Source organism: Dromiciops gliroides, chromosome 1 (assembly GCF_019393635.1).
Source record: "Dromiciops gliroides isolate mDroGli1 chromosome 1, mDroGli1.pri, whole genome shotgun sequence".
Taxonomy (NCBI): domain Eukaryota; kingdom Metazoa; phylum Chordata; class Mammalia; order Microbiotheria; family Microbiotheriidae; genus Dromiciops; species Dromiciops gliroides.
The window spans coordinates 158,618,404-158,632,985 of NC_057861.1; the positions used below are offsets into that span (position 1 = coordinate 158,618,404).

General features: G+C 39.2%; 1 protein-coding gene across 3 annotated transcripts in view; it reads left to right on the plus strand.

Annotated features, from left to right (window-relative positions):
• Window positions 1-14,582, plus strand: part of MYLK4 (myosin light chain kinase family member 4) — a 165,272-nt gene that overhangs the window by 137,310 nt on the left and 13,380 nt on the right. For all 3 annotated transcript variants that reach the window (XM_044004597.1, XM_044004604.1, XM_044004613.1), the window contains exons 9-11: window positions 1,924-2,065; window positions 6,080-6,150; window positions 10,108-10,236. In XM_044004597.1, coding sequence (XP_043860532.1) covers window positions 1,924-2,065; window positions 6,080-6,150; window positions 10,108-10,236 — 342 coding nt within the window. The remainder of the gene's footprint in view (window positions 1-1,923; window positions 2,066-6,079; window positions 6,151-10,107; window positions 10,237-14,582) is intronic.

Here is a 14,582-nt window from a genome sequence, read left to right on the forward strand (position 1 = left end):
AGCCTGGCTTCCCTTTCACTGTTTCCCATGCTGGTCAGAAGCCTCAAAGGTTGGTCAGTCAGTTAATCCACTAGCATTTATTAAGCACTTAGCATGTGCCTTTCTTTGTATCTCCAGTGCCTGGCCTGTGGTAAACTTAGTAAATGCTTGTTGACTCACACCTGAGTAGGACTTCAGCAGATCCACTGGCTCAGATCAAACTATAATATGTATCTGGTCAACATAATATATTTTTGAGCCAGATAAGGTTTTTATCTGTCAGTCATCTTGAATGTGACCATTGGTAGCAAGCCCATTAAATTTCAGAGCTTAATATTAAAAAAAACCTGAAATTAAAAGGCATTTTCTATAACAAAAAGGACTAAACATCCAGAATTTATTACATAAAACAAAATTATTTTTGTTTGGTGTGGTTTTTTTTAATGAGGCAATTGGGATTAAGTGACTTGCCCAGGGTCACACAGCTAGTAAGTGTCAAGTGTCTGAGGCCAGATTTGAACTCAGGCCCTCCTGAATCCAGGGCCGATGTTTTATCCACTGCACCACCTAGCTGCCCCAAACAAAATTATTTTTAAAACAGGAATAATCAACACTAAACATTATGAGAACAGTCTTAAATAACATCAATGAACGCTCTGTGAAATATATGTTCTGGGAGTTTAGAATTGCTGTTTATGGAAATAATCATATCATTAACATAAACTGTGATTCAACTCAAAACTATGTGCATGTCACTTTCCTAGGTACTGGAGACACAAAAGGGGAAAAAATGTCACAGTCTCTACCCTCAAGGAACTTCCAGTCTAACAGGCAGCTTACATTTCAATAATACTCAGGATTATAATAATAAAAAGAGCTAGCATTTACATTGTACTTTCAGGTTTGCAGAACACTTTAAATATTATCTCATTTGATCCTCACAACCCTGGGAGGTAGGTGCTATTATCATGCCCATTTTACAGAGGATGAAACTGAGACACAGAAAAGTTGAGTGATCTGCCCAGGGTGGCACTGTAAATGACTGAGGCCAAATTTGAACTCAGGACTTCCTGACTGCAAGTCCAACCTTCTCTCCACTGTACCTCCTAGTTGCTTTACAATTCTCTAATGTAATTGAAGCAGTCCTCTATTAATTTCCACTTGCTATTTAGTCTTTCCTCAGGCTTTATCCTGGCTGTTGTTCTTGGACTTATTCTATACTTAGGGCATAATATATTAGGACTCACTTAAGTTTTGCATTAATTGCACAGAAAGTTCTGCTGGTCTTTGCATCCATGAAGTTAATGTTATAAATGTGCAAAACCAGCACTTTCATTTGGCCTCCTTTTTAAAGAGGAAGGCTGCTGAAGGAGCAAAAACAGAGTCGTTAGAGAAGAATAGCTGAGATGTACCTATTAAAAGAGCTATAGTAGAGCACCAGCCTGGGAATCAAGAGGACCTGAGTTCAAATTCAGCCTCAGACACCCACTAACTGTATACCTCGGGCAAGTCACTTAACTGCAATTGCCTCCAAAACAAACAAAAGTATTACAAGGGCATTAATAAAAAACAAAACAAAACAAAACAAAAAACAGCCAATGACTTTGAGGGGGGAAATATTGTGTTTTTCTGTTTGTTTTGCCTGGAACTGAGATTTCCTTAGGAAATCCCCTTTTCCAGTATAGATTAGTACTTGTGCTAAAAAGTTGCCTGTGACCATTGAGAGGTAAGCAATTACCAAAAAATCACACAGCCAGGATACGGCAAAGGCAGTACTGGAACCCCAATTTGCCTGACTTGAGGATAGCTCTCTGTCCACCACGACTGCATCTCATGGTAATTAGGTAATTAGTGAAATTACCACTCAGTGCTCTATGAGGCACTCAATGAATGCTTAAAAAAACCCCAAACACCCTAAAATTTTCATACCGATTCTCTCAATAGTGTGGATGGAGGTGAACTGTTTGATCGAATTATTGACGAAAACTACAATTTAACTGAGTTGGATACCATTCTGTTCATCAAGCAGATCTGCGAAGGGATAAAACACATGCATCAAATGTACATCCTTCACTTAGACCTGAAGGTAGAGTATGTGCTTTGTATCATGTAAAATGTTAACTTTTCCTCCTCTGCCCTTGAACTTGCCCATTTACATCACTTATATCATGGGTAACTTAGAAGATAAGAAGCCTCTCCCGGAACTTTTTTCCACTCCTATTTGTTCTGTACTAATCTTTCAGGGCCAATTATTAGGAGTCCCCCATGTCCAATTCAACAAACAATTTCACAATTGAATTAAGTACCTGCTAAATAACTTGGACTTAGTATTGGGGGCGAGCCAGAGTTCACATACAACATGATCTCCACCTTTATGCAGCAACTCTAGCAGCATCATGAATACTAAAGGCCTGGCTGGAATGCTTAGTAGTCTCCTGAGTGTTTTTCCTCATTATTTTCAGATGTGTGTGGGGGAGGATTTCAAACAAATCAACGGGTCTCCTAGTTGAATTCAGGCTAGCCCACTCTCTGGAATCTTCTGGAATCTCTAGGGATCTTTCAAGCTCATGATTTCCAGAGATGATAGAGAATTGAGTAGCGTGCTGGGGAGACAAGGCACTAGGCAGCTAGACATATGTTACCGAAGCGCCAGGGAACAGAGCAGAAGGGGCAGAGGAATGGATGGCATCAGGCTGCCAGAGGCAGCAAGGAGGGTGTTTTAGAGGTGAGTGAGGCAGGCCTTCCTTCCCCTTCACTTACTCCTCTACCTTGTCTTCCTTTCCCCTCACTCCCACTCTCTGAATTGGACTTACAATCAGTAAATGACAACTTACAATCAGTAAACAATGGGGGAAAAATCCACACACACCCTGGTAAATTAGCATGATGGAACAGAACACTGTAAATATCATCTTCTCTTTTACAAAATGAGGGGTCTGGATCCAATTATCTCTCAGATTTCTTCCAGTCCAAAAGCTCATGAGCTCTGAATGTATATGGATTAGACATTTTCAGAGCTCTGGGACTACACCAGCCTGATAACAGTGAACCAGGAAGAACATATGATGATGAAGATAACTAGCATTTATATAGCACTTTAAAGTTTGCAAAGTGCTTTATGTATATGATTTCATTCAATCCTCACAACTCTGTGAGGTGGGTGCTATTTTTCCCATTTTACAAATGAGGAAACTGTGGTTGAGAGAGGCTAACACAAGATAAGAAGTATCTGAGAGTGAATTTGAACTTGTCTCCCTGACTCCAAGTCTAGTACTATCCACCTTTGCCTAATTCTCACCTGTGGCTCCAAGTGGTCGTACCCTAGTAAACTACCTTGGCAGTTGGGCTAAACTAGGTAAAGGGTAATTGACAGGTCTCAAACCTCTCAGTGAGTTAGGGGGGTGTCTACCTAGAGCATGTGAAGACTTCCCCCAGCATAATAAGCAGATGAGAACAATTTGTTCTGACATCCAGGAAGGCAGCTGAAGCAGGTGGTTGGAGTGCTTAGAGCTTTGTCAGACACTGAAGATGCCAAAGTTATCCCCTGCATATTGGGCCATCACCTTTCGTCTTCACTTTAGTCCTGCCACTGGACTTGGAGGGCTCAGGAAGAAAGAGTGAGAATGATGATTTTGTGCAGCTCTATCTCATTTAAATCCAATTCACATTCAGGTCAAGACATCACCTGTTATGTCACTGGTCCTCTTTGTAAACAAAAGATGAACAACAACAACAACAACTACTCACTATACCACTTACTTCCATACATACATATATGTTTGTATACGTATTCATACACATAGCACAGCAATGTCATGGCTACTTAAACAGCTTGACCATGTATGCATGCTCCATGAGGGCAGGGACCAGTTGTGGCTCTGTATCCCACAGCACAGTGCTATGCATAGAAGGACTACTTTATAAGACTGGAAGAGAAGGAAAAGGAAAGAAGAAGGAAGAAGGGAATAAAGGAAGGAGAGAAAGTGAATATACATATATATATATACATATATATTTGCAGAATCATTTAAATAGCTTCCCTCACATTCATCTTTCTTGCTCTAATTTGGCTCCTACCTGCCCCTGTATACATGTGTTGTCCATGAACTAGGGTTCATTTTGGAGGGTAGGGGTATATAGAGATTTTTACAATTACTTCAGCATATTTGGTTAGGAACTAAGCATAATCCTAAGTGCTTTTTTCCCAAGCATTCTTAATTCAGGATGAATATTCCACAGAAAGTCCTAATGGCCCTGATCGGTCAGGAAAGAGACAATGATGGGCTATAGATCTAATGACACCTAATAGAAGTTTGTAATGTATTAACTCTTGAGGACTTGTTGTGGGCTATGCAGTCAGGCTGTTAATTAGTCAAGGCTTCCTTGGGCCTAATTTACTTGAGTAAATGACAAAGTTAAAACCTGCATAGATCATGAGAATTTTGAAAAAGTGCCCCATGTGGCCTTGTTCTCCAAAATCTTAAAGAAAATAAAGTTACTCTGCAAAAATATTCCTTAATATTTCAAAAACTTTCAATATGATTGAGCATTGGAGTTTAGATTTTAGAGCTGGAAAGAATCTTTTTTTCAGGGTATTGAGGGTTAAGTGACTTGCCCAGGGTCACACAGCTAGTAAATGTCAAGTGTCTGAGGCTGGATTTGAACTCGGGTCCTCCTGAATCCAGGGCCAGTGCTTTATCCACTGTACCAACTAGCTGCCCCTGGAAAGAATCTTAAAGGCCATCATATCCAAGTCCCTAATTTTTCAGATGAAGAAACTGAGGCACAGAGTGATTAAGTGACTTGCCCATGGTCATACAGCTAATGAGTATCTAAAGCAGGATTTGAACCCAGATTTTCCTGACTCTCAAGTCCAGTGGATAGAGACCCACTAGTCCAAGCTGCCCTGCAGCTGTAGCTTATAAAAATAATTAATGGCTAAATGTCTACACCCAATGTGGTTTGTACTTATTCTAATAAAAGGTTTCAAAACTCAGTGAACCCAACTTCAGTCGAAGGGAGAGAAATTATTGCATATTGAAAAGGAAATGTTGCATAGCTTTCTAATTAACAATAATATATTGCAGTTGGAAAGGGCTTTTCACTTCTCAAACCAATTTTACAGCTATTATCCTCTCATTGACTGTAACCCTGTAAGTAGAGGTAGGGTCAGCCTCATTCTAGCCACTTAACAAATGATAAAAGTGAAAGACAAGGGTGTTCATCAGTTTCGCATAGCTGAAGAAGGACCAGAAGCTCCTTCCACTTGACTCCATGCCCCCATTGGAATCCAAGCACTCTCCACCAGGATTTCAAGTTCTGTTTAGAGTGTCACTTTTGTTTGAGTGAAAAAAAAAATAGGGAAATCCTTTCTTGGCTATGTGATTGAATTTCCCCAATCTAAGAGTCTCATTCTAGTGAACAAATTGGGTCATGCTGAAATGAAAGGTGATCTTCAAAGTCTGAAGACTATTCCTTCTAATATTTCTTTTTTGTTGCTTCACTTAGGAAACCCCAGATAGCAGCGTCCATGCCACATTTCAAGGGAAAGACTTGCGCTTAGGATGTGAACATTAGGAACATAACTGCAAAAATGTGAACATGGATAAAAAGTTAATAGAAACAGTCTTTTAGGCTCTGGCGTCAAAAGAATATAACAATTTTCTTTCATTTTCAGTGTGGCTAATAAGAAAATCCAGCTGTCTGCTAGAACCAGGTTGAAAACATATGTATGTAGTATGAGAAATCTCCCCCAACTAGAATAGAAATCGTACTTAATACTTTTGGAAGTTAAACTTCAAATCTGAGAAAACATCTTAGTAATATTCCCCTTCCCTTACTTCCCTAGAGAAGGCTTACGTCTGAACTTCTGTGTTATGTTCAATGGCAAAACCATGAAGAGGAGAATGGGATCTTGGCAGACTACCTAGAACCTCAACTGCCACATAATTAAAGAAGAAAATAGCCACAAAAACAAATATGTGCCAGACCCAAAGCCCTGCTAGGCTTATCCTGGGCACTGTCCTATATTTAGTCATGGTTCAAGTACAATTCAGTTGAATGATAACTGCTATCCTTTCTAATGTCTTTCTCCTGGCAGCCCGAGAACATCCTGTGTGTGAATCGAGACGCCAAACAAATAAAAATTATTGATTTTGGATTAGCAAGAAGGTACGTCTATGTGTGCTTAGCTGTTATAGAAATAGCAGAAGTACTTTATTCAGGTTTGGAACCTTTTTTCTCACCCCCCCCTCCCCCATAAATCCATTTAGAATACACTTAAATCATTCTTGGTCCTGTGCTTCTCTGAATGTGTACAAATCACTCCATTTGAAAATGTTTTCAAATGTGAAACACAAAGCACCATGTGATAATGAATCTGGACTGTTTTAGGTTTCACTACTTCAAAATATTTGATTATTTGCCTTGGGTATAAAATTCACCTTCATTCTTTCTGAAGAGAGAGGACCTACTGAAGCAAATTAATAGGGCAAATAAGATTTCAAGGGAGTGTGGAAATATACTTAAGGAAACAGGAAGTTTTGTGGATTTCAGCACATTAATTATTTCTTTAAAATTGGATATTACTAATGACTATCTATCCTTATCAATAAATTAAAGCAGGCTTAGTGAAGTCTTTTTTTTGGGGGGGGGGGGTGAAGCAATTGAGGTTTAGTGACTTACCCAGGGTCACACAGCTAGTATCAAGTGTCTGAGGCTGAATTTGAACTCAGGTCCTCTTGACTCCAGAGTTGGTACTTTATCCATTTCACCACCTAGCTGATCTTAGTGAAGTCTTACTTAATCTCTTATCAGTACTTCCAGAGATTGTGTGTGTATGTATGTATGTATGTATGTATGTATGTATGTATGTAAACCATACAAAATAAAATAATTAGTATTTTGTAGTATTTTAAGGTTTGCAAAGCACTTTACAAATATCTCATTGTGTCTTCACAACAACCCTGGGATTTAGGTGCTATTATTATCTGATTTTACAGATGATGAAACAGAGAGAAATGGGTTTTAGTGATTTGCCTGATTGCAGGGTAGTTATGTGACACTGGGCCTGCAGTCAGAAAAACTCAGCTTCCTAAGTTCAAATCTGGCCTCAGACACTTACTAGCTGTGTGACCCTGGGCAAGTCACTTACTTAACCCTGTTTGCCTCAGTACTTCATCTGTCAAATGAGCTGGAGAAGGAAATGATAAACTACTCTAGTATTTCTGCCAAGAAAACCCCAAATGGGGCCACAAAGAGTGATAACAACCAACAACTTTCTGATTGCAGGTGCAGCTACCTAGATGTGTGTGATGTCTATATAATATGTATATTTATGTGTATGTATGAATATGTATGATATATACATAGATATTATATAGAAAGGGAAGGGAACACATATTTAGTACCTACTGTATGCCAGACACTTTACTAAGTACTTTACAAATATTGTTTCATTTGGTCCTCACAACAACCCTGGGAGGGAGATGCTATTATGATATATCAAGTCATATATAAGGTATCTCAAAAGTCTTACAGTTTTTAACTATATGAACTAAGATTTTGGAACATTCAGTATATGTATAAGTCAAGCAACAAATATTAAACACCTACTATGTTTAAATACCAACTTGAATTAAATGCCTACTTAAATTAAAATAAAATTAAACATCTACTTGTTTAAATACCTACTATGAATTAAACACCTATTATGTGCCAGATACCATGGATATAAAAATAAAGGAAAGAGTTTGCCTGCCTGCCTTCCTGCCTTCTTTCTTTCTTTCTTTCTTTCTTTCTTTCTTTCTTTCTTTCTTTCTTTCTTTCTTTCTTTCTTTCTTTCTTTCTTCCTTCCTTCCTTCCTTCCTTCCTTCCTTCCTTCCTTCCTTCCTTCCTTCCTTCCTTCCTTCCTTCCTTCCTTCCTTCCTTCCTTCCTTCCTTCCTTCCTTCCTTCCTTCCTTCCTTCCTTCCTTCCTTCCTTTCTTTCTTCCTTCCTTCCTTCCTTCCTTCCTTCCTTCCTTCTGCTTTCTTTCTTTCTTTCTTTCTTTCTTTCTTTTCTTTCTTTCTTTCTTTCTTTCTTTCTTTCTTTCTTTCTTTCTCTTCTTTCTTTCTTTCTTTCTTTCTTTCTTTTCTTTCTTCTTCCTTTCTTTCTTTCTTTCTTTCCTTTCTTTCTTTCTTTCTTCTTTCTTTTCTTTCTTTCTTTCTTTTCTTTCTTTCTTTCTTTCTTTCTTCCTTTCTTCCTTTCTTCCTTCTTTCTTCCTTTCTTTCTTCCTTTCTTTCTTACTTTCTTACTTCCTTTCTTCCTTCCTTTCTTCCTTCATTTCTTCCTTCCTTTCTTCCTTCATTTCTTCCTTTCTTTCTTCCTTTCTTTCTTTCTTTCTTTCTTCTTTCCTTCCTTTCTTTCTTTCTTTCTTTCTTTCTTTTCTTTCTTTCTTTCTTTCTTTCTTTCTTTCTTTCTTTCTTTCTTTCTTTCTTTCTTTCTTTCTTTCTTTCTTTCTTTCTTTCTTCCTTCCTTCCTTCTTCCTTCCTTCCTTCCTTCCTTTCTTCCTTCCTTCCTTCCTTTCTTTCTTTCTTTCTTTCTTTCTTTCTTTCTTTCTTTCTTTCTTTCTTCTTTCTTTCTTCCTTTCTTCCTTTCTTCCTTTCTTCCTTTCTTCCTTTCTTCCTTTCTTCCTTTCTTCCTTTCTTCCTTTCTTCCTTTCTTCCTTTCTTCCTTTCTTCCTTTCTTCCTTTCTTTCTTCCTTTCTTTCTTCCTTTCTTTCTTCCTTTCTTCCTTCCTTTCTTCCTTCCTTTCTTCCTTCCTTTCTTCCTTCCTTTCTTCCTTCCTTTCTTCCTTCCTTCCTTTCTTTCTTTCTTTCTTTCTTTCTTTCTTTCTTTCTTTCTTTCTTTCTTTCTTTCTTTCTTTCTTTCTTCCTTCCTTCCTTCCTTCCTTCCTTCCTTCCTTCCTTCCTTCCTTCCTTCCTTCCTTCCTTCCTTCCTTCCTTCCTTCCTTCCTTCCTTCCTTCCTTCCTTCCTTCCTTCCTTCCTTTCTTTCTTTCTTTCTTTCTTTCTTTCTTTCTTTCTTTCTTTCTTTCTTTCTTTCTTTCTTTCTTTCTTTCTTTCATCTTCCTATCTTCCTATCTCCGTCAGTCTGGCATTTGTGTCTATTTATCAATCTATCTATTTATCTTGTCTATCCTGTATATTTATATGTGTACAGTAGCATATGTACATATATTAATTTATACATTATATAAGTATGTATAAATAAATGTGTATATAGTATATAGTATAGATTTTGGTGACTAGCCCAGTAGATTGCAACTACTCTGGCACTTAAAGTTCAAATGGGAATTTGCAGAAAAATTAGGGATAGGCCAGTGAAGCAGAGCAATAGGCCTTTATTTGCCCTATTTAACTTACATTAGGGAAGGGTACATGGTTTAATTTATGACACTCCACAGTGGGAGCATAGAAGGAGAGACAGGGACAACCAGAAACATGTACTATGCAGCAGCCCCAAACCCCAAAAGAGAGGTGTCACTTTCTGAGTTGGATTGGGAGAGGCAGGGATATTGTCAGGCCTCAGGCACAATGATCTTCAAGATGAGGGGGAGGAAAGAGGCCATAGAGATAGTAAGTGTCCTCCCCAAGACTCCGCACATCTTTACACTAGACTCTTGCCATCAGTCTTGGTAATGAGGGAAGCATTTGCAGGTATAGTTTCAGAAAGGCAGTGTGGTTCAGTGGATAGAAAACTGATCTCAGAGCCAGGATGACCTGGGTTGATGTCATGTCTATGACACAACACTAGCTGTGGGGCCCTAGGCATATCATTTAGCTCCTCAGCTCACTCACTTATCAAGTCTCTAGAGCTATCAGTTGTGGAGAACGTGTTGACCTGCACTGATAGAGGGAATTCTCTTACCAGGGATTTCCTTATACTTATGAAATCACAAGCCTAGTCCCTATCATTATATGGTATGAAAAAGAAACACTTAAACTCCCAAAATTTCTATGGAACCCCCTGAAAGAGTTGCTGGTAAAGGGCGTTTTCCCCGATGTCCAATTTTAGTCACAGTGACTAGAATGAATATTTTTTCAAGCTTTTAACAATTTCTGACATCATTGCTCTCTTCTTCTCAATTCCAGATACAAACCCAGAGAAAAGCTGAGAGTAAACTTTGGGACTCCTGAATTTCTTGCTCCTGAAGTTGTGAACTATGATTTTGTTTCTTTCCCTACTGATATGTGGAGTGTTGGTGTGATCGCCTACATGCTGTAAGTAGAATCAGAATCTACAAAACTGTTCTCATCCCTATCCTAGGCAGTAGACTTTGCTGTTCTAGGGGGAAAAAACAATAATATACAGCATCATAAACATTAGAGTTGAAAGGGGATTTGGGGAAAAATCCTATTACAAAGGAGGAAACTGAGGCACAAAGTCAGATAACAGGTTAATGCCTTCTACAAAATAAATAAATAAAAACATTATGCCTGATTCTACAGAGACCAATCCACAAGCATTTTATTAAATGCATACTTTGTGCAAGATACTATGCTAGGAGCATTAGGAATACAAAGAAAAAGCCAGACAGTCTCTGCCCTCAAGGAACTTACATTCTAATTTTCTGTGTGTGTGTGTGTGTGTGTGTGTGTGTTGGGGTAATGTATATGATATGTACAAGATGAGTAACAGAAGACAAATATAATTTATATGTACATATATACAATACACACGTGCACAATCACATAAAACATGCACGTTACATGACATACCACGTATAATATATGTTATACAACATATTATAAATAACATGTTCATGTTATATATATATACCCATAATAGACACATATACACATATGTTTATATGTATATAGCTCACAAATTGTTATGACCCTTACTGCCTGGAAATTCAGTCAAACAGTCTTTATTAAGTACCTACTATGTGCCATGCTGGGAATACAAATATGAAGAGAGGACAATCCCTGCCCTCTGGGAGCTTACAATCTATGGTAGAAAACACAACATGAAAGGAAATTGAAAAGCTGGGGTTGGGGAGGAGGTAGGGGGGAAAAAGCAGGGTAGGTTAGATTTTACCCTTCTCTCAGGGTTCCCCAGTACTCTGTTTGTTTGTTTTTGGGTTTTTTTTGGTGAGGCATTTGGGGTTAAGTGGTTTGCCCGGGTCACACAGCTAGTAAGTGTAAAGTGTCTGAGGCTGGATTTGAACTCAGGTCTTCCTGACTCCAGGGCCCATGCTCTATTCACTGCTCCACCTAGCTGCCCCTGTCTCCAGTATTCTTTTTTTGTCTCCAGTGCTCTTAAAGAGATTAGGTGTATCTAGGCTCTCTGCCTATAGCTTCACACCCCCCCCCCACCCCCATCAATGGTGTTTCCTCCAAGAGTAAGGGGTAGTCTGCTACACTCCAGTTCCATTAGTCATGAACAGTCAGATTAGCTTTTACACAGAAATATTTACTTCAAAAGGTATAATCATAGATATGCAAGTTGACTCCCCCTATATGAGGAAGGCATAATTCTTCCTTCTCCCTTGTATTAGATTTATAGTTTAGTTCAGTTCCTATGGGGCCCTGTCCCAGTTCTAAGTCCAAACTCTCCTCCCATTCCCTTGAGTCCTAGACACCACAGCTTCTCAGGGCTTCCATGCTGGGGTGGCTGGCCACACCACCTCACCTGCAGTCCTGGCTCTGAGGTCATCATGTCTTGAGCTCCTAGGCCCAGTGAGTATTGCCTTGGCACCTGTAATTGAGGACAAATGAAATGGAACAGAAACAAACATATCCAGGCCCACTTCTTGGAGTCGGGGTGAAAGAGGGAGAACACAGGAAGTCCTTTCCATCTTTCCGGTTCAGTTCAGTTCAGTTCGGGGCACTCGCACTGTGGGTGAACTGGGGATTTTCACCTTCCGGAGGAAACTGGAAAATGCAGCAGAAAAAGAGGCTGAAAAGTGAGACTGAAACAGTCTCTCCAGCTTTAAATGTACAGACAGCCAATCAAAAGAGATTATACCCACCCAGGTGGTAGGGGATACAGAGGCCTACATCTCTGGAAGTCTGGTATGCTCCAGAGGCCCCCAAGGTTGTTCCACATTAGGAGAACAAGCCCCCGTTACACATATAAAGTTAAGTCAGTGTGGCAAAGGGTCCCCAGAACTATCCTTAGAGTCACAAAGACCCTAGTACAAGAGCTGCCTCTGCCCTATACTGACTGTGTGACCCTCAGTCAGGTAACTCCATAGGCAACTCTCCTAGACAACTTGCAGTGAAGATGCCAATCTGCATTGTGGAGAGAGTTTTCATATCTCGGGAATTCCTTATATGCATGAAATCACAGTTCTAGTTTCTATCCTTAAATAGAGAGCAATTTTGAGGTGGAGGAGAACAAACATGACTTTCTAGGAACCAATATACATACAGATGCAACACATTCACTCTTTCTCAGTTCACATACTGGAAAAAGTCACCTCTCTTTGCCCTCCTATTCCAAGCAGGCACTTGATTCATTAGAAAGGGACAATTTACTAAATGGGATCCTAATGTCTCGGATAAATAACTATTACTGACCTTAATGTTCAGAGATGACAGGACTTCTGGGCGATCATTATCTGTGTGTGGGTGTGTGTGGAAAGTACTTTCCACACACAGAACATGTGAGGGTTATTCTTTGATTTGTGGCTTCAGTCAAGGTTGACTAAGCCCTTATGCTGTTTTTTTACGTGACCTTCGTCTGGTGGCTGGTCTGAAGCCCTTGCTTGTTAAGCAGTCTATCAGCTCAGTGTTTCTGTCTGCTGCTTTCTGGGCTGCTGATTCCCTACATTTGATCCTTATTGTTTGAGGCTCTGTCTCAGGGAAGCCTTAAAGTAGCTCTTCTGACCTGACTGTTGTTTTCTGACATTAGATGATTTGAGAAAAGTTTATCCTAGCCCTATCTGGCTGACCGAGGTGAGTACAGAGAACAGCTCACAGGAGGTCTTCTGGGAAAGTTCTTTTGGTCAGATTCTTATTTTCTCCAACCTGGGCTACTTTAAGTAGCAGTGACCCTCCAGTAATACATGACACTACAACCAAGGTATTTGTCTTTAACAGAAATAAGGCAGCTGCCTCTAGATACCATGTGATGGAAATTACAGCTTCATACCCCAATCCATGTCCTCCTTCCATTTCACCATCACTTTCAAAGCCTCCCCAAAATAAACTGTAAAATTGTTTGTATAATTTGTATTTCCACCTTGCTATTCTGGTGGTAATGGTAGGTTTCTAGCCCTTGAGTGCAGGACCAGGTTTGTTCCATTCTGTGTATCTCTAGTGCTTAGCACAGGATCTGGCATATAGTTGGTACTTAATAAAACTAGTTGACTGACTATTCAAAGTCATGGGAAACATGAACAAAGTTAGTTTTGCTACTATTGACTGACCCTTTCTACTGCATATCTGCTCTGAACTTAGTTTTCAAGATCTAGACATTTCTTGGATTTCATGATGTGCAATGGGGGCGGATATACCATGGATCTCCTTAGCCAGATAGTGCTGGGATAAACCTTTCTGGCCACTCTCTTAATGAAATCCCTCATTTAGTTATCTGTCATTGTTATTTCATTCAAAAGTTTGGATTTTTGTCAAAGGTATTTATAAGCCAAGTTTATATATGAGCATTATAAGAGGATTCCAGCCAGGAGGCATGAGCTGCAATCTATCAGTTACTCCTTGCTGGTTGGCTACTTTCTCTGTTTTTAATCTTCATTTCTTATTTATTCTCACTACTTTTTTTGGTCTTTTCTTATCATTTTGAACTGCAGCTCTAAATGGCACTGGCAGATTCAAATGTTATCTGATCCCCTACCTGCGACTGCCTGGTGGGTCCTAAAAAAAAGATTTTAAGAGCAGTAGTTTCATTTAGAAGAAAGGGTCTACTGGAACAAAAAAAAAATGGAAATAAAGATGACTTTAACAACAGGATGTTGAAAAGTTCATGTGACAGGCAGGAACACCATTGATGAACACTGGGATATGCCCCAAAGTCTCATTTGCAAAACAAGTTAGGGGATCGTTGTCTGATTGCATGTTCCAGTCACAAGGTTAGGTGTTTCAGGGGAACTGAAAATTCTGAAGTCAACAAAGGGTGTTTTCATGGGAGGATTTCCCCCCTGCCCCCACTTTGTGCCACAGTTATCACCAGATATTTTCTATTTAGGATTTATATCTTAGGTAATAGAAACTGCTATTTAAAAAAAAAGCTATAGTCAGTTGATATAACTCACCTGTATATTTGATTCAACAATCATTTATTTACCACTTTAAGGTTTATGAAGCCTTTTCCTCTAATTTCTCTAAATTTAAGAGTATAAGGATGATTATCCCTATTTAAAAAAAATTAGAATGCTAAACTCAAAGAAGTCAGTTGACTTGTTCAAGGTCACATCAATCTAAATCCATCAATAAAGCAACATTGGGGGCAGCTAGATGGCGCAGTGGATAGAGCACCGGCCCTGGAGTCAGGAGTACCTGAGTTCAAATCCGGCTTCAGACACTTAACACTTACTAGCTGTGTGACCCTAGGCAAGTCACTTAACCCCAATTGCCTCACTAAAAAAAAAAACAAACCACAA